The following is a 20,900-nucleotide window of genomic DNA, read 5'->3' as shown; positions in this document are numbered from 1 at the left end:
CTTACCTATGTTTTACAAGTATCACCTAGCTGCTATGTTGAGAACTGACCAGGGCAAGGGGAGTATAGATAAGGGCAAGAAGACCAGTTCGGAGGTTTCTGTGATAAATGACTGACAGTGGCTTAGATCAAGGTATTAGCAATGGATGTGGTGAGGAGGAGTAGGATTCTGGGTATATTCTAAAAGTAAAGTCAACAGGAATGCCTGATGGACTGGACGCAACATGTAAAAGAAAGAGACTTCAGGGCGTTTGACCTGAGTAAGAAGAATATTATAATTCTCAATTGAGATGGGGAAAGCAAAGGGTAGAACAGCCTTGACGTGGAATATCAGAGTTCAATTTTGGATATGTTAAGCTTGAGATATCTACTTAAACATCCAAGTGGGGCTGTTGAATAGGCAGTTGAATATATGAGTCTAGAGTTAAAAGAAGTCAGAAGAACCAGAGATAGAATTTTGGGAGTTACTGACATATAGGTGTATGTAAAGGCCATGAGACTCTTTGAGATCACACCAGAGAGTGAATGACTATCCAGAAAGGAGAATAGAACAATGGTCAAAGAGGAGAAATCAGCAAAGAAGACTGAGAAGGAACTACCAGGGAGGTCAAGCTCTCAGCTGTCTCTGCTTATTTCCAGATCCAAAAGTTCCATTTATGATTATTTATTATGGGTTTCTCTTCCACCTCTGATCTATAGAAATAGTCACATTGTTTTTGCATACAGCCATGGGCTTTTAATGTTTATCATTTTTTAGCACGAGATATAACATAACAGTAAAGTACATAAAAAATACACAGCTTAACAAGTTATTATAAAATGAACATCCACTACCAGCACCCCAGAAATTCCCTGTGTATGCTTTCTGGATCACAACTCCCTGCCTTTTCCCACTCTACCTTCCCTGCCTTGGTGATAACATTATCCTGCCCTTTATGATGATCATTTCCTTGTTATTCTTTATGGTTTTACCACTTTATGCTCACAGCCAAAATTAAAAAGTTAACATTTGCTTGGTTTTGTACCTTATAGAATACACTCATATTATATATATATTCTTTTGAATCTTTTACTCAATGTTTTTGTGAGATTAAACATAGTGTTATACATTGCCCTTTAAATAAATATACACACACAATTATAGTAACCCATCATAGTTTTATTTGATGCAGAGGAAAGGGATTAAAGTATGCTATTTTGACTAATGCACATTATATTTAACAAATATTGTCAGAGCACTTTGCACTTTTACAAAATAGGGCCTCATCTCTCCCTCTGTATTTCTAGAGTCAAATATAGTTTCATACCTAGACTAGGTATTCAATAAATGTTTTTGGATGGTTGTGCTAACCTTTTATACCTGATTCTCTCTCTCTCTCTCTCTCTCTCTCTCTCACAAACACACATTCACACTCAAATATAGCTGTAGTTGCCAGTATCTGCATCTTATAGATGGGAACTTGAAGCATGGACAAGTGATGTCTCTCATGGGACATCACTAGTTTTTAACATAACCAGGATTAGAAAATAAATCTCCTAAATTCCAATTCAGTTCATTTTATATTTTTTAAAAAGGTAATACATGCACAGAGAAAAAAAATAAATCAAACAATACAAAAGAATAGTAAAGATTAAGTTCCCTACTCCTGCACCCTCACTGCCTTAATTACCTTCCCCAGAGAGTATGTCAGTTTTTGACCAGAGATATTCTGAGTATATATAAATATATAACACCTTCCAAATTCTTTTTTTAACCATAAATGACAGTATACCACATATATTTTTCTTTTTAAAAATTATTTATTTATTTATTTGGCTGCATCAGGTCTTAGCTGCCAGTGGAATCTTCATTGCAGCATGTGGGATCTTCCGTTGCAGCGCACGGGCTTCTCTCTACCACATATATTTTTCTGTACCTCACTTTTTTTTTTTTTTACTTAATATGTCTTAGAAACCACTCAAAATCAGTAAATGTAGACTGCCTTATTTTTTTTGATGGTTATAGAATAATTTCATTTTTTTTGTTTTTTTTAACATCTTTATTGGAGTATAATTGCTTTACAATGGTGTGTTAGTTTCTGCTTTATAACAAAGTGAATCAGTTATACATATACATATGTCCCCATATCTCTTCCCTCTTGCATCTCCCTCCCTCCTACCCTCCCTATCTCACCCCTCTAGGTGGTCACAAAGCACCGAGCTGATCTCCCTGTGCTATGCAGCTGCTTCCCACTAGCTATCTATTTTACGTTTGGTAGTGTTCATTTTGTTTTAAAAAGAAGAAATGCCATTTTTGTTATAGAATAATACATGCATATTATTTTTTTATTATTTCCTTCTTTCTATTTTAACTGTATTTTCCCCAAATCTCTCTAATTCTATCCCCAAAACATCCCAGAATATTTTTATAAAGTCTTCTCCCTTCAGGTGAGTAGGTACACCCACAGCTGAAATCATGTACACACAATTCTAAATGCTGTCTCCTTTACCTGAAACTACATCATTAGCATTTCTCAGGTCATCAGGAATTCCTAAGAAGCACTTAATAACAGCAGTTGCCTCTGGGGAATAGGGACTTTTACGTTGTGTGATATAATTCATAGAATTCAGCAACATTTATATTGAATTTAACATATATATTTACATAACTTTTTCACTTTTTAAAAATCAAGAAGTTTTAAAATAATTTCTGAAAACTATTCTAATAGCTGTATAACCTTCTATTATATGTATGATAATTTCACCATCCCCTAATGTTGACCACATATGTTGATTCCTCAGTAACTTTTTCCCCATTCTAACTCAAACACTAGCCTCATCACAGATAATGCACCTAGAAGAGGTAAAGGAATACAGAAAAGCTGAAATTTGCAGTGTAAAAAAAAGCATATACACACAGGCACACCACAGACACAAGTATCAGAAAAGGGAAAAAAAGTTATTAAAATCATTCTGAATAACTAATTAACTAATAAAAGAAAACCTGAAAATAAAATGAAATCAAACATCTCACATAGAAAAATGGACCATTACGGCAATTCTGGCCACTGTAATCCCACACCTTTCCCCAATCAGCACTATATCTCATACCTAACCTATAATCCTCACAGGCCAATATTCCCTAATAAACTCCTCCAGTCCTGAGGTTCCTGGTGCAGTCTCTACCTTTACACTGCCCACCACAGACACTAGCTTAGAAATAAGATCAAGGGCTTTGGGGCTGAGAAATCAAGAACATTAATTCTAGGGTTAAAACAAGGTACCATGAAGCACAGTAAGACTGGAATACCCTTCACAGTTAACAATTATAAACTATAGACAAAGATATAAAAAAAACAAGTATTTCACACTATAGTCAAATTGTCAAAACACAAAGAGAGAATTTTGAAAGCAGCAAGAGAGAAGCAACCTGTCATATACAAATGACCCCCAATAAAATTAATAGCTGATTTCTCATCTGAAACATGGAGGCCAGAAGGCAGTGGGTAGGCATATTTAAAGCCCTGAGAGAAAAAAAAAAACCATCAACCAAAAATTCTATAACCAGCAGTACTGTCCTTCAAGAATGAAGGAGGAGAAATTAAGATATGCCCAGATAAACAAAAGTTGAAGGAGTTTGTTACCACTAGACTTGCCCTACAAGAAATGCTCAAGAGACTCCTTCAGGGTGAAATGAAAGGACACTAGACAGTAACTCAAAGCTACATGAAGAGGGACTTCCCTGATGGTCCAGTGGCTAAGACTCCGAGTTCCCAGTGCAGGGAGCCCGGGTTTGATCCCTAGTCAGGGAACTAGATCCCATGTGCTGCAACTAAGATCCCACATGAGGCAACGAAGATCCCGCGTACCGCAACTAAGACCTGGTGCAGCCAAATAAATATTAAAAAAAAAAAAAAAGCTACATGAAGAAATAAAGAATACTGGTAAAGGTAACTGGATAAGTAAATATAAAATCCTATATGATTTAAAGGACAAATGCATAAAACAATAATTATAAATCTATGCTAATTGGCAATGTATAAAAATGTAATCAGTGGTAGTAACAATATAAAGGGGGAGGAATAAAGATGTATAGGAGCACAGTGTTTATACCCTATTGAAAACTTATTCAATAATAAGTTGGTATTATTCAAACCAGTTTATTTGATATTAAAAGATATTAATATGAAAAAGAATACGTATACATATGTATAACTGAATCACTTTGCTATACACCAGAAACTAACACAACATTGTAAATCAAGGATACTTCAATTAAAAACAAAAAGATATTAAGATAGCTTAAACAACAAGGTCCTACTGTATAGCACAGGGAACTATATTCAATTTCTTGTAATAACCTATAATGGAAAAGAATCTGAAAAATAATTTTTATATATACATATATATAAGAATTTATATATGTAAATCAACTATACATCAATAAAAAATAAATTTAAAAACTTTTTAAATTAAAAAAAGATATTAAGACAGCTGAAGATTGTCAGGTGAATTATAGAAAATTATAAAATTATAGAAAATCCGATATAACTATAATACTTATTGCATACTTATTGGCCTAAACAACAAAAATATACTAACCTGGGATGTTCTGGTATATTCTTCATATAGCCTGTCATACTCTTTACTCTTTTCCTGATACTGAGAGTGATACTCTTGCAGTTTTTTACCTACTGCATCAATGTTATCTTCTTTTACCAACTGATCCTATACAGGTAAACAAAAGAAATAAAGAATAGGAAACATAAACAGAGGTATTTTTATATAAAGTTAATAAACACATACAACAAGCTATTAAGGAGTAGTAGCCACAAAATAAGTTCTAAAAATATCTTAAATCTTAAGTAGGAAATTTTAAACATCTAAATTTCTTCTTTTTTCTAACTGATAAGCCTGGTAAGTTAGAATCAAATGATGTTGTTAAATAATGACTTGCCAATTAGCTATCAAGAGCTTGTGTAATCATGGGACTTCCCTGGCGGTCCAGTGGTTAAGACTTCACACTTCCACTGAAGGGGGCACGGGTTCGATCCCTGGTGGGGGAACTAAGATCTTGCATGCTGCACAGCACAGCCAAAAAAAATTGTGTAATCATACCTGTTGGTATCTGGACACTGGGTACATCAGCTTCACATCAAGTTTGGGATTGTACTGAGCAAGAGATTCATGATGATAGTGGCTAATGAGCTCCACCACAGAATTAAATGTCAGAGGATCAGAAAAGCCATATTTACCATCTCGATGATAGATCTTTATTAGCTTATTATTGCCTCCCTTCCTGTGAACAAGAAAACAACTGTAGATTTTTTTCCCAAAAAATTCTATTGAAGTTCTACTTTCACATGGAGATATGAAAGCTTGGTATTACATTATAAACAAGTTTTTACTATGTTAATGAAACTGGAATGGGTAAAAAGGCACATGTTATGTGTGTAGAAGTATACATAATATCATATTTTTTTAACAACTATTTCTTTTGTCTATAAAATATCTTGGTTACTAAAGGTCAGCATACTTACACAGCTTCCAGTATCAACAAATTTAGCAAAAATAATCACTAAAAAAAATCAAAACACAAGTAAATTGTATCTTTTGTTTATTTTCTGAATGAATTTTTAAATTTAAATTCTATATCAGGAAGAACAGGGACAATCTCTTTGGGATCTAAAGGTACGTGGTTGTGTGTCTGTGGAGGGAAGCAGAAGCAATCTCTACATGAAAGGGGATGATAACCATTTGTCATACATACACCAACACAGCACTCAAGGTTTTATTGTTAATGCACAAACATAATTAAGCTCCTTGAATGATTTATAGCTGAGTAATTAATCTAGCACCTTACATTATTTTTTCTTTTATATTTGCTTGTAATTCTTGGAAATGACTATTTATTTAGGCTATCACAATATGTAAATGATTCAACTGTCATTCAACTGTTTTACAAAGTACAGCTTTTGAAGAGTCATTTATATTAGATGGATGTAATCTGATGCTTGAATAGTTTAGACCACTTTTGCTTACTGAGTCATATCCAATGGTCCCTTAAAAGATAATTTATAACCAAAGCTTAAAATGGCAATGTTTTACAAGTCCCATAAGGTATAATCTAAAACCAGAGCAGATGTATTCGTTATATCATAGCAAAATACTGCACCATTCCCACTCAACTGTTCTTATAGCAGAATGCAGACTTAATGGGGAAAAAATATGCTTCTGTATCTCTTTATGCCATGCCATTACACATGATAAATGAACCACTGGGATTTGTGAAAGGTCAAACACAATTGGTTTGAATCTGTGGATTGATTTAAATTTAATGCTCAGAAGGTCACTGTTTAGATGGATGAAGAACTATTCCTGTAAAATGTACATTAGAAGGACCACCTAATCATATGCAGTTTCTATAGGTGTATATACCCACACATATACCCACAATAAATGCAAGCTGGTCTTTCTGCTAGAGAAAAGCTAAAAAGCACTCATTCATTCAAAAAAAACTTATTGAACATCTACTATGTGCCAGGAACTGTATGAGGCACAGTGGACATAATGATAAGCAGGCCAGATATAGTACATGCTCTCACAGAACTTCCAATTTAGCAGCATGAGGAATGTATCTCCATATTTATAAAGAGGATAAAGAATTTTTCATTAAGATAGAACATATAAAATATACAACTAGATATATCAACTGGTATTAAGTCCTTTGGAAAAAAAATAAAGCAGAGTAAAGGGAAGAGATCATTCTGGGGGTGGAGAGATTGCTATTTTATACATGTTAAACAAGGAAAACCACTCTGTTCAGGTGACATTTAGCAGAGTCCTAAATGAATTGAGGGAGCTAGCACAGCAGATATCTGGGGGAGAAGTTTTCCAGACAGAGGGAACGGCAAGTGCAAAGCCCCTGAGGTAGAAGAAAGCTTGGCATATTCCAGGCACAGCAATGAGGCCAGTGATGCTGGGGCTGAATGAGCAAAAAGGAGAGTAGTGGGAGACAAAATAAAAGATATAAAACGAGCTTAGATCATTTAATAGCCTATGGGTCATCGTAATGGCTTTGGATTTTGCTGAGTAAGACAGGGAAACACAAGAGGGTCTGAGCAGAATGATATCATCTATTTTGTGTTTTAAAAGGCTCATTCTAGCTGCTAGGTTGAGGTGAGACCATACAAAGTGGGAAGGGGTAGAGTGGAAAGATAATCTAGGCAAGACATGATGGTGTCCTGGACAAGAGTAGTAGCAGTGGAGACACTGAGAAATGGTGGGATTCTGAATATATGTTGAAGAGAGAGCTGACAGGATATGCTGTGGCCTGGATATGGATATAAGAGAAAGAGACAAGGTAAAGATGATTTCAAGGTTTTTATCTTAAGTAGCCAGAATGGAACTGTCATTTATTGGAGTGAAGAAGGATATATAAAAGGAACACGTTTAAAGAGGAAAAAACAATTTTGTTTTAGACATGTTACATTTGAGATGCCTAGTGAACATCCAAGAGCAGAGGATCCTGCAGCCTATGTGAAGAATCTAAAGTTCAGGAGAAAGTTCTGGGCTAGATGTATAAAATCAGGAATTGTCAGCCTATAGATGTTATTTGAAGATGAACATAGTTGAATAAGAGAAAAGGTCCGAGTTCTAAGTCCTGGGGTACACCAATGTTTAGTGGTCAGAGAGATGACAAAGGAAACCAAGAGAGGGGAATTAATAAGTAAATGGTATCCAAAAAAAGCAATTAAAAAAAAAAGCATTTCAACAAAGAGGAAATAATCAACTGGGTAAATGATCTTGGGGCTTGGCAAAGTAGAGAATCACTAAGTGATCTTGACAAAATGGTTTCAGTGGAATGGTAAGGATGGAAGCCTGACTGGAATGGATTAAAGAGAATGAAAGAAGAGATAGAAGAAATGCCTATAGAGAACTGTCTTTAGGAATACTGCTGTAAATGGGAGCAGAGAAATAGGGAAATAGCTGGAAAGAGAAAGAGAGTCAAGGGAGTATTCTTTATTTACTATTCCTAAGTGAGAGACAGTATAGCATATTTATATACTGATGGGAACGGCTCAGTAGAGAGACAAAAACTGTTGATACAAAAGAAAGGACAAGATAATTCCTAGGGTGATGTCCTTGAGTAGGTTAGAGGGATGGGATGGGATCCAGTCCACAACAGGATCTTGGACAAGGACACGAATGGAACAGGAAAAAGGCAGAGTATTTACATTCATGTTGACAGCTATAGCAACAGGAGCATGATGGAATTATGGCTTCTAACTGCTTCCATGTCCTCAGAGAAACAGGAAGCAGCTTGTTAAAAGGGAAGGAGGTGGGTTGTTGATCTGAAGAGAAAAAAAAGAATATGTGAAATTATCATCTAGGAAAAGTGAGAGAGCAAATGGATTGCGGAAATGCAAATTCAGCTGGGCAGTACTAAATGCCCACTTAAGATTAGCAGTCACAAAGTTAATGTGAGACCAATCAGCATGATGTATTTTTCTCCACATTCAGCTGCCCAGGTATAAGCAAAAAATAGATGGAGAGTTGAATTTAACAAGTGTTGGAATATAGTTAGACGACTACTATGAAGGGAGAGAGGAGCAAGTTTGGAGAGAGGATATATTCACAAGGGTAACTTTAATAGTGGACCATGGACCCTAAACAGAGAAGGAGGGAAGTAAAGACATGAAGGAATTGTGGTGGTGGATTTTTAATTATGCCTCTCCCTCACTGTAATCTTCTTGAACAGAAGAATCATGCTATTCCTTCTTATATCCTAGCACCTGGCCCAATGCCTGGCATATATCAGATTCCTAAAGATTTGTTAACTATCCAGATTTTCTATAATAAATACTATTTGCTGATTTTTTTAAATGGTTACTGAATTGAAAAACCTCTACTTTCTCATCACCTACTCTCTGCAGTCTGACTTCACTCTCATTCCTCTCATTTGAGGGTCACCAAATTCAGACTCTGCTCACTTCCTCTATCCCAGGCTCAGATTCTTTGCAGTGACTGAAATTTCCCTACTCCCTTCCTTCCCTCCATCTCCACTTCCTTCTTAATATTTCATACTCCCATGACCTCTAGGACATTACTCTTTTCTCTCAACTCTTAGACTGCTCTTTCTCTGCCTCCATCCTGCTGCTAAACACAGTTATTCCCTAAAAAAATTTGCCTTCAGCCTCTACCCATTTTTTCCAAAATAAACTCTTTCTTTAAAATTCCAATTATTCTATATAGATGGTACCTGAATCTTTTTCTGGCCCTATACTCTCTCCTAAGCATTAAACCTAAATTTCTAGCCATATTCTAGATATTTTTTAACCTGGAAGTTCTGAAGCAGCTAAAAATCAACTGCTCCTGGCTCTCCTATTTCTATAAATGGCACATTCATTCTAAGCCCCGCAGGGGTCAAACCAGTCACTTTTAACTCCTCCTCAACCTCATACCTTTTCTATTATCAAATTCTTTTAGCTCTTAGCTCCACATTGCCTCTTACTTTGATTCCTCAACTCCATTCCTAGAGCCACCATCCTACGTAATAGTTCATTTAATCTTTCAATCATGTCATTTTCCTGCTTAAAACCTTTTATTAATTTTTTTTGCACTTAGAAATAAATTTCAAATTCCTTACCATGGCTCATCAGGCTCTCTGCACTGGGCTCTTTCCACTTTCAACTTCATCTCCTACCACTCTGTGGTTCACACTGGAAGCCAGGCACAGCAGTCTCTGCATTCATTGGATCCACCAAATCTTTCCAAAATCAGTGTCTTTGCATTTTCTGTTCCCTCTCCCTGGAACACTTTTCTGGCTGGCTCTTTCTAATTCTTCAGTTTTCCAAAGTCATATCCTCAAGAGAGGCCCTCCTGAAAACTATGTGAAATTCCCTTTCCTCATATTCTGTTATCAGATAACCTTATGTATTCCCTATATAGCACTTCATACACTGTGAAATTATCTTTTCTTTTTTTTATTGAACTAAGTTGATTTACAATATTGTGTTAGTTTCAGGTGTACAACAAAGTGATTCAGTCTCATTTCTTTTTTGGCTGTGCCTCGCAGCTTGCGGGATCTTAGTTCCCCAACCAGGGATTGAACCCAGGGCCATGCCAAGTCCTAACCACTGGACTGCCAGGGAACTCCCTCATTTCTTTTTTATGTGTTTATTTTGTCTCCCTCTCCCCCACTAATACCCCTTCCCAAATATAAACACTATAGACAAGAGACCATGTCTGGCTTGTCCATCATTTTCTTTTCCTAGAACAATGTGGGCACTCAATAATATTAAATGATTAAAGAATAAATCTAATTCTGGATGATCATTCCCTCTCAATTAATAATAGCCTTTTAACTCTTTACTAGTCTCTATCCTTTTTTATTTTTTTCTATTCAAATATGGTCTGATCATATAACTTCCCTATTTAAAAAATGAAATGGGGGACTTCCCTGGTGGCATAGTGGTTAAGAATCTGCCTGCCGATGCGGGGGACAGGGGTTCAAGCCCTGGTCTAGGAAGATCCCACATGCTGTGAAGCATCTAAGCCCGTGCGCCACAACTACTGACCCTGTGCTGTAGAGCCCGCAAACCACACCTACTGACCCCACGTGCCACACCTACTGAAGCCCACGTGCCTAGAGCCCATGCTCCGCAACAAAGAGAAGCCACTGTAATGAGAAGCCTGCTCACTGCAGCGAAGAATGGCCCTGCTGGCTGCAACTGGAGAAAGCCCACGTGCAACAACAAAGACCCAACGCAGCCAAAAATAAATAAATTTTTTAAAAAAATGAAATGGTTCCCCCTCCTCCCTATGATAATAAACACAAACTCCAAATTTTAGAATTCAAAGCCCTCTTCAATATGACCCTTTTCCAACCTTCTATCCCCTACTGCTTTTTCCTCTTTTCAAATGTTACCCTCTAGCCAAATGGGATTGCATCTCACAGAACAGGACTCTATAGTTCCTCACCTTCATATCTTTGTTCCTATTGTTACCTAATCCTGCAAACCTTCTCTCCCAACTTTCTACATATCCAAATCTGTTAGGAGGTAACTATGAAATATAAGCAAGAAGATGGTGGCTTAGATTTGGATGGTAGAGAAGTGTGAAGAGATTATGGATGTAGATTTGGAGGTAGAGTTGGCAGGGCTCGTTTAATGATGGCTTGGATGTGAGGCTGAGGGAAAGGGAGGAAAAAAAAGATTTGTGGTTCTAGTAACTGTAGAGATCGTGGTTCTGCTTCTGAAAAAAGGAAAGACTAGAAGAGAAACAGTCTGGGTAGAGGAGATGCATTAGAAATCAAGAATTCTGCTTTGATTATATTAAAATTAGTATGTCCTCTAGTTATCTAAGTAGCAACTGGATATATGCATCTGGAATTCAGGAGGTCAGAGCTGGAGATAAGGTTTATGAATCATCACCACAAAGCTGTATATTAAAGCCATGGGAGAGGACAAGCTCACCTTGGGAGAATGGAGAAAAGGAGGCCCAATTCTGAGCCCTGGGATATTGAGCAAAGGAGTTAGGAAGGAAATTAGGAGAGGGTGATGTCACAACAGCCAAGACAATAAACTGTTTCTAAGAAGAAGTGTCTATGACTAATGCTGCTAAGAGGTCAGGTAAGGTAAGAAAGAAGTGGCCATTGGTTTAGCTGTCCGTGTAGAGTAGTAGAGACAGAAGCCTGACTGGAATGGGAAAAAATTAAGTTGAATGAATCACTGTAGAACACTAATTATTCCTCAGCACAACTGAAGTCCTAAGGTATTAATGTCTTTACTAGAAACTGATATAAACCCCAAATTTCTAGCATAAAATATGGTATTATTTTTCCTAAAGATACTAGGCTGGAAAGGCAACAAAGAGACAGATAAGTCTGGATTTGAACTCATCCTCTGCCACTTATAAGCTAAGTGTCTTTAGGACAAGTTTCTTAACAAAGTTAAGCTTCAGTTACTTCATCTATAAAATGGAAATATTAATAATACCTACCCCATAAGGTTGTTTTGATAAATAAATAGATATTGAATGTAAAATGCTTAGTACAAGGAAGTGGTTATTGTCACTATTGTTATCATTATTCTTTTATTTAGATATTCCTTTAAAAAAAATCACAAGACTTTACTGCCCTTAGGCTATGTTAATTGTTAAAACTGAATGTGGAAATATCTAATACAGTATTCCTAACCTATTTAAATATACATCCCATCTGGGCTTCCCTGGTGGCACAGTGGTTAAGAATCCGCCTGCCAATGCAGGAGACACAGGCTCGAGCCCTGGTCCGGGAAGATCCCACATGCCACAGAGCAACAAAGCCCATGCATCACAACTACTAAGACTGCGCTCTAGAGGCCGCGAGCCACAACTACTAAAGCCTGTGTGCCTAGAGCCCATGCTCCATAACAAGAGAAGCCACCGCAATGAGAAGCCTGCGCACCGCAACGAAGAGTAGCCCCCACTCACCACAACTAGAGAAAGTCCGTGCACAGCAACAAAGATCCAACATAGCCAAAAATTAATTAATTAAAAATATATCTATAGGGCTTCCCTGGTGGTGCAGTAGTTGAGAGTCCGCCTGCCGATGCAGGGGACGTGGGTTCGTGTCCCGGTCCGGGAGGATCCCGCATGCCGCAGGGCGGCTGGGCCCGTGAGCCATGGCCGCTGAGCCTGCGCGTCCGGAGCCTGTGCTCCGCGGCGGGAGAGGCCACGACGGTGAGAGGCCCGTGTACCGCAAAAAAAAAAAAATATATATATATATATATATATATATATGTATAAAGTTTTTTAATAAATATACATCCCATCTTTGTAAATATAAAGAATGATACATCCACGTTATGAGATTCTAATACGCCCACATGGATGGCATGATATAGGCTGAGAATTGCTTTATCTTCTACATATCCTCATCAGCCTAATCTATGTTGAGTTTAACTCTCTGAAGTCTGTTATTGGAGGCGTGGATTCCCAGCACATCATTAATAACCTTAGGCTGTGCCCATGACCTCTCCTTCACTCATAAGGTCAACAGTATATTTCTTACTCATTACATTTAGGGATTTTAAGCCTTTCTGTCTTATTGCTACATAAAAATAAAAACTGTTGCCTTTTTAATATAACATTTAAATATTTAAATGTGTAGAAAAAGGACGGTTAGCCAAACTAAAAATTATGTATCTAAATTAAATAAAAATATGAAAAAATTTGTATGTAAAGATTTAAATAAAATACAGGAATCTTTGTATACCCAGAAATAAATAATCCTAGTAGAACCCTAGCCAAAATGCTGAAAAATACTCACCGCAGAGTCAAAGTGTAATCTCCCTGCATTTTTGTTGAGGCATCTCTGACCAAGAAGGTACCGTCTGGCATGTCCCGTAATTTGTCATTTACCTCCTCCCTGAAGAACAGAATTATAGGAAAAATGAAAAAAATGTAAGTGTTGGTTGTTCTTCTCACATATTATCACTAAGACTAGTTGGGAGGTAGGTACGTCTAAGGTTATAGAATCATGGGGGCTGCCAGAGGTCATTTAGTTCCTCCCCGTAGATATTTCTTTCTGTTTTGATTTTTGGTGTTATGCAATCTAAGGAAGGGTATTTGATTTTTGAACTCTTCCAGGTTTCAACTGTCTGTAGGGAATAGTGTTTCCATTAAGCCTTTAGGGCTTCCTTAGGCAGGTATGAACTTGTAGAGTTTCAGAAAAAAACAACAGCTGTTTAGAAAGAAGATTAAGTTTAAGCAACAGTGGCAGCTGGGTCAGATCAGAGTGTGGATAATTTACTTAGTTCACAGCCTTTAATATAATATTCTCCAATTTGAATTTATACTGATAACAAATTCCTTCTGCAGAGCTGGTTTAGGCCTTTAAGGAACAACACTAGAAGACTCAAAGAAAATGGCAGAGCATAAAAGAAACTTGAATTATAGAACCACATGGTCTTAAAATATAAATTACGTAGTATTTAAATATAACAGATCCTTTTATTGTACACTGCTAAAATTTAAATTTTCTGATCAATTTGAATATGAAATATATTAAGTCTTCCTTAAAAAATTAAATAAGGAGGGGCTTCCCTGGTGGCACAGTGGTTGAGAGTCTGCCTGCCGTTGCAGGGGACATGGGTTCGTGCCCCAGTCCAGGAAGATCCCACTGCCGCGGAGCGGCTGAGCCCGTGAGCCATGGCCGCTGAGCCTGTGCGTCCGGAGCCTGTGCTCTGCAGCACGAGAGGCCACAACAGTGAGAAGCCCGCGTACAACAACAAAAAAAAAAAAAAAAAAAATTAAATAAGGAATTACCATATGACCCAGAAATTCCACTTCTGGGTATACACCCAAAGAACTGAAAGCAGAAACTTGAACAAACATTTATACACCAATGTTCACAGCAACATTATTCACAATAGCCCAAAGCTGTAACAATCCGAATATTCACCAAAGCCAAATGTCCAGATGAATGAATAAATAAAAATGTGGTATATACATATAATGGAATAGTATTCAGCCTTAAAAAGGAAATTCTGACACACGCTACAACGTGGATGAACCTTGAAGACATTATGCTAAGTGAAATAAGCCAAACACAAAAGGACAAATATTATATGGTTCCACTTATATGAGGTACCTAGAATAGTCAAATTCATAGAAAGAGAAGGCAGGATGGTGCTTGCCAGGGGCTGGGGAGAACAGGAGGAAAGGGGAGTTAGTGTTTAATTGGTACAGAGCTTCACTTTGGGAAGATGAGAGTTCCAGAGACGGATGGTGGTGATGGTTGAACAATAATGTCAATGTACTTTATGCCACTGAACTGTATATTTAAAGAGGGTTAAAATGATAAGGAAAAAAAAAGAAATGAGTGCTACTTTGTAATGGGAGAGAACAGACAAGAGAAAGAGAAGGACAAGCATATTGAGCAATATAGAAGCAACCTGGAATCTGACTTGGCAGAAATAGATAGGACTTTTTAAAAACAAGAAAATACAATGTTCAAATTTTAAAATATATATACATATATATTTTTTCCTTCTGTAAGTTCAAAGCTTCCCAAAACCACATTTTACCCAAAAAGCAAATCTATACTAGAGTCCTGTTTCTCAAAAGGAGGTGTGTGAAGGGTGCATAAAAATCACCTGGGGAGGTTATAAATGCAGATTCCTGGACCCTACCCCATGATTCTTGTGCATGCAAAGATTGTGGAACCATTGCCTTAGAAACAGAAAAGGAAAATTAAGTACAGATAAATATCTTTTGTCCTAAAACACATGCACCTATCCTAAATGTATAGGTTTCATTTATTCAGAAGTCTATCCTCAATACAGTATTAAAAGTAATAATCACAGCCATAATTGAAAGATTTTCTTGTCACTTTTTTTTGTGGGAAGAAAAGCATTTAGAAAATTTGAAAGGTTCTCCTAAACAATTTTTTAAATGGTAATCTTTAAATGACAACTTGTGGGGCATTAAAAACGTTTTATTTTAACTCATAATCTCAAAATTATTTTTTTAAACTTCATTCAATTATAGTACCCTTCTAGTTACCTTGAAATATCCCCCCAGTACCATTCTGCATCCTGAAGAGAAACAGAACCGTCCTTCATTCCATTTGTAATGGCTGAAGTCATTGGCTTAGGTGGCTTTGGTGGAAGAGCTAGAAGAGAAATGAATATTATTATTTTGTAGATGTAAATTATTATTTGTTTTCTAATTTCCTCAAACACAGCTCATTAACCAATGTACACTAAGATTCAAATAATTATAAATCAAATTAAGAGTTATTTTATGTTAAATGTTAAACATTAGCCAAAGAAAGAGTCCTTTTAGAACTCTACTAATAATTGCCTGAAAAAATGAAATATTCGAGCTATTTGTGCGTTTTCTTCCTTCTTATAAAGTACTAGCTTTTCGTTGGATTCCCTTCTGCTAGACCAGGGGTGGGGAATAGAGAATGTCTGTGCCACCATTCTTTCAAGGTGGCATTGTGAATGAGCGGCACTCCTTTCCTCCATGCCAGGAATTGGTCTCAAAATCCACGTCATTTTTTCTTTATGCAGTTTTTTTTTTGCCCCACCGAGCGGCCTGCGGGGATGTTAGTTCCCCAACCAGTGATTGAAACCATGCGCCTGCAGTGGAAGCGTGGAGTCTTAACCACTGGACTGCCAAGGAAGTCCCCTCAAAATCTGTGTCATTCATGCTTCCAGGCATCCATTATCAGTCCATCAGAGTGAGATAAAGTCTGTTTGTCATCCCTGCCTTAGGCAGAGGAGTGAATGAATTGCATGAATAGACACCACCCAAAATGGCTTTGAAAGCAGTGAGCTGATTCAGCTCAGTTCCCTGGTTCCCAGAAATACGTATTAAATGTCTATCATGCGCAAGAAAGTGCTAAGAAGTGGGGATACAGACTTGAGTAAGCCACCGTCCCTGGCCTTGAAGAGTTTACAGCTTTGTGAAAATGTTTGCCATGATGGTCGTAATTAGACTGTCCATCTGGAGCATGCCCACTTTTGTCAGGCGCACTGGGGCTCCCTGGCCTTCCTGCCTCTCCAGTCCTGGCCCAATCTGCCCCCTACTTTATGATTTACTGACAATTATCATGAACCAGCTCTTCTCTAAATTTGAACATCACATCCTATGGTTTTGGTTTTTTGTTTTTCACAGTATGCTCTTTCTCACTACTTTCCATAGTCTTCTCTGTACTTCATTTTTCAGAAAAGGATGATATGAGATCTGCTTTATTTAAAAATACTGACTAGGCACCACAGCCTCTGTAGCTGAGGGCTCAGTAGCTTGATCCCATGAAAAGGAGGAGCAAGGCCAGGCAAGTGGTTATTGGGAGAGAAGTAAGCTGTTCACGTGTGCGTTTATACCTATGCCTTTAACACGTTTCCATAAAAAGTATTAATAAAGAAATGGACATTGAGACACTAGTCCTGACTAAAAATCAATTGATTCTGCCTTTGTGATAACTATCAAAGGGTATGTTTCATTCACATAAGAGTACTTATTTTTCATTTTCTGGTGTTAACTTAAGAACACAATATAAAATACACACCAATTGACACAGACTGACTTCTGCACTTGACATAACCATTTACATCCATTCCTTACAGGAGACAGATTAAGTGTAAAAGATGGTCAATTTTGAGTTACAAAGGTTGCAGAAATGACTTTGGTAGGGTTGGGTAGTGCTTTGTCAAATGGATGTCATAGTTTATTACTAGTAAAGAGAAAGGAAATGTAGTTTGCATTACTGTGTCAGTTTTTCTAAAAAAAAACTTAATAGGGGCTCTATATTTAGTGGTCATATTAGGAAAAATGATAATCTGTAGAATGAATAGTTATGTTTTGTTACAACTAATACTTTCTTTGTTAAAAACGTTGTATTGGCCATAAAAAGGAACGAAATTGGGTCATTTGTAGAGACATGGAGGGATCTAGAGACTGCCATACAGAGTGAAGTGAGTCAGAAAGAGAAAAACAAATATCGTATATTAACGCATATACGTGGAACCTAGAAAAATGGTACAGATGAACCGGTTTGCAGGGCAGAAATAGAGACACAGATGTAGAGAACAAACGTATGGACACCAAGGGGGGGAAAGTGGCGGGGTGGTGGTGGTGTGATGCATTGGGAGATCAGGATTCACATATACACACTAATATGTATAAAATGGATAACTAATAAGAACCTGCTATATAAAAAAAATAAATTAAATAAAATTCAAAAAAAAATAAAGGCTAAAAAAAATGTATATTTGTACACACACACATAATAAATTAAGTAATTTTAAAAATAATAAAAAGGTTGTATTGGGACTTCCCTGGTGGTGCAGTGGTTAAGAATCCGCCTGCCAATGCAGGGGACACGGGTTTGAGCCCTGGTCTGGGAAGATCCCACATGCCGTGGAGCAACTAAGCCCATGCACCACAACTACTGAAGCCCGCACACCTAGAGCCTGTGCTCCGCAACAAGAGAAGCCACCACAATGAGAAACCCACGCACTGCAATGAAGAGTAGCCCCTGCTTGCTGCAACTAGAGAAAGCCCACGCGCAGGAACGAAGACCCAATGTAGCCAAAAATAAATAAATAAATATTTTTAAAAAAGCTTGTATTGAGTCTTCAATTTCAAGCGTGGCTTAAAATGTAAATATATCACATGATGCATTTAAATACAATGATGCCTCTGAAGCAGTCAAACAGCATTCGTTTTGTGTTTAGAACTACAGAAGAAAATCTCTTCAAATAAAATAGTTCTAAATTAGAAAAAAAAATAAACTTTTAATTCTAAACAGATGTCCAAAAAACTTCTCTCTCATAAGACAACATGAAGTCCCTTCACAAACAATTCAGTCCAAAAGCCATTAAGGGAGAGCTGATCATGATGGCCAAGAGCTGGTGTCAGAGCCCAAAGCAGGTGAGGGAGGACTATGTCCATGTTTGAGGGCAGCTGCACAACAAGGATCTCAGAGCTCCAGCAGGGTGAGGAGGGAATCCTCAAGAGGGCAACTTGGCGTGGGGTGTTGAAGGTGAGTGAAGAAGAAGGGCAGTGGCCTGGGACCCGGGTGGCACAGAGTGTTGGAGACCAAGCTAACAAGGACACAGTCCTAGGAGGTGGGCATCCCAACACAGTGGGGCAAAGCCAGATTAGGATGCAAAGAATTTCTAATTGGGCAGGGGATGGGAGGGGGTAGGCAGAATGTAGCAATAACTATGAAAGACTGGGTAATACAGAGAAATGGATCAAATAAGTAGAACTACTATAGATAATAGGAGCTGGGGTTCTCACAGTCTAAAAAGGAAGTTACAGATATGGAAAGGCAGAAAAATAGAATGAACCCCCTGGTTTGGACTGCAATTGCAGCTATTGATGTGAACTCATGGAATTCAACAGATAGATAGATAGATAGATACAAATGTCTGTACTTATAGAAAATACAACTATTCCCTAGCTCTGTCCCCTGAGAGGTCCTGGGATCAGCAAAATCCTAATATGCACACCTAGCACCCAGATCTTGGTTTCTAATGCCATTCTGTACTAAAAGGAACCAGGGCTCTTTGAAGAAATGGCTGAGGTTGGGCAGAGCAAGTACCAAATGTACCTGGAACATTATGTTGTGCTAAAAAGTAACCAAGTACTCAAAGAATGAGGGGCCATGACAAAAGAACAAAGAAGTCAGCTTGAAGGGGCTCCCACTACCAAATCTGGGATAACTGGAGCATCAATACAAATAACAATAGTAAGGGAATATAAACCATTAAACAAAATAGGAATCTATGTGTCCACACAGATATAAATAAATAAATGAAAAAATTGAAAGATTAATGAGGAAGACATATAATTTCGAAGGCCTTCCCACAAATGCTTATTAATCACAAAAGTATTGAAAAAGACTAATATAATAGTGGAGAAACCTGACAAATATACCTTAATCAAGGTTACTACCAACAGTAATGGTGAGATCATGGGCCCCCAACAGGATGCATCACGGACACAACATCACTTCTGCCAAATACCTGCCATATATGCATAAGCTGAATCTAATCATGAGGAAATCAGACAAACCACAGACAAATCATCAGACAAACCACAACTGAAAGACATTCTACAAAATAACTGGCTTGGTGCTTCCCTGGTGGTGCAGTGGTTAAGAATCTGCCTGCAAATGCAGGGGACATGGTTCGAGCCCTGGCCCAGGAAGATCCCACATGCCACGGAGCAACTAAGCCCGTGCACCACACACCTAGAGCCTGTGCTCCGCAAGAAGAGAAGCCACCGCAATGAGAAGCCCACGCACCTCAACGAAGAGTAGCCCCCACTAGCCGCAACTAAAGAAAGTCCACACGCAGCAATGAAGACCCAACACAGCCAAAAATAAATAAAATAAATAAACTTATTTAAAAAAAAAAATTCCCTCTAAAAAAAGAAAAACAAAACTGGCTTGGAATCTTCAAAAATGTTAAGGTCATGAAAGTCAAGAAAGACTGAGGGACTGTTCCAGATTGAAGAAGACTAGAGAATCATGACAATTAAATACAATGTGTGAGTCTGGACTGGCTCCTTTTGTTATAAAAGACATTACTGGGACAATGGCAACACCTGAATGGGATCTGAGGATGAGATGGTAGTAATGCATCAATGTTAATTTTCTGATTTTGATAGTTGTATTGTGGTTACGTTGGAGAATGTTCTTATTGGTGGGAAATACACACAAACATGGTCATCATGGACTATCATGTCAGCAACCTACTCTGAATGGTTCAAGAAATCAAGTTCTTTGTATCGTACTTGCAACTTTTCTTTAAGTTTTAGATTGTTTCAAAAAAACTTCTTTTTTAATTAACAAAAAAGTTATAGATAATACTGTGGGGAAAGGGGAACAATGTGAATGTAAGAATGCAGTTGGTCCCCTATCTCACACCATATATGCAAATATTAACTCAAAATGGATCAAAGACCTAAATGTTAAGAGCCAAATGATATACCTGACAAAAAATTGTATCTAAAACACATAAAGAACCTTGCAACTTAACAGAAAAAAAAGTGACTAAAATTAAAAATGGGCAAAGGATCTGAATAGGTATCTCTCCAAAGAAGATATACAAATGGTCCACAAGCACATGAAAAGATATTCAATATCATTAGGCATCACAGAAATGAAAATCAAACTGCAATGAGATACCACTTCATACCCACTAGGATGACTATAATCAAAGAGACAGATAATAACAAGTGTTGGTGAGGATGTGGAGAAATTGGAACTTTCATACACTGCTGATGAAAATGTAAAATGATGCAACTGGTTGGAAAACAGTCTAGTAGTTCCTCAAAAGGTTAAACATACAATTACCATATAACCCAGCAATTTCAATCCTAGCTGTATATTTCAAGAGAAATGAAACATACAACCAT

At 37.5% G+C, this 20,900-nt stretch overlaps 1 protein-coding gene across 1 annotated transcript in view; it reads right to left on the bottom strand.

Moving 5' to 3' along the window:
- The window catches only part of PIK3R3 (phosphoinositide-3-kinase regulatory subunit 3), an 85,690-nt gene that overhangs the window by 22,158 nt on the left and 42,632 nt on the right, over nt 1–20,900 (bottom strand). Inside the window, exons 2-5 of the mRNA XM_027108655.1 lie at nt 15,528–15,636; nt 13,291–13,389; nt 5,097–5,277; nt 4,581–4,706 (exon numbers count right to left, since the gene is read on the bottom strand). Coding sequence (XP_026964456.1) covers nt 4,581–4,706; nt 5,097–5,277; nt 13,291–13,389; nt 15,528–15,636 — 515 coding nt within the window. The remainder of the gene's footprint in view (nt 1–4,580; nt 4,707–5,096; nt 5,278–13,290; nt 13,390–15,527; nt 15,637–20,900) is intronic.

This window comes from Aethalodelphis obliquidens, unplaced genomic scaffold, assembly GCF_003676395.1.
Source record: "Aethalodelphis obliquidens isolate GAN/ISIS:26980383/991018 unplaced genomic scaffold, ASM367639v1 scaffold9, whole genome shotgun sequence".
NCBI lineage: Eukaryota > Metazoa > Chordata > Mammalia > Artiodactyla > Delphinidae > Aethalodelphis > Aethalodelphis obliquidens.
The sequence above is the reverse complement of the archived record's forward strand: the minus strand, read 5'-3'. Positions and strand labels throughout refer to the sequence as shown.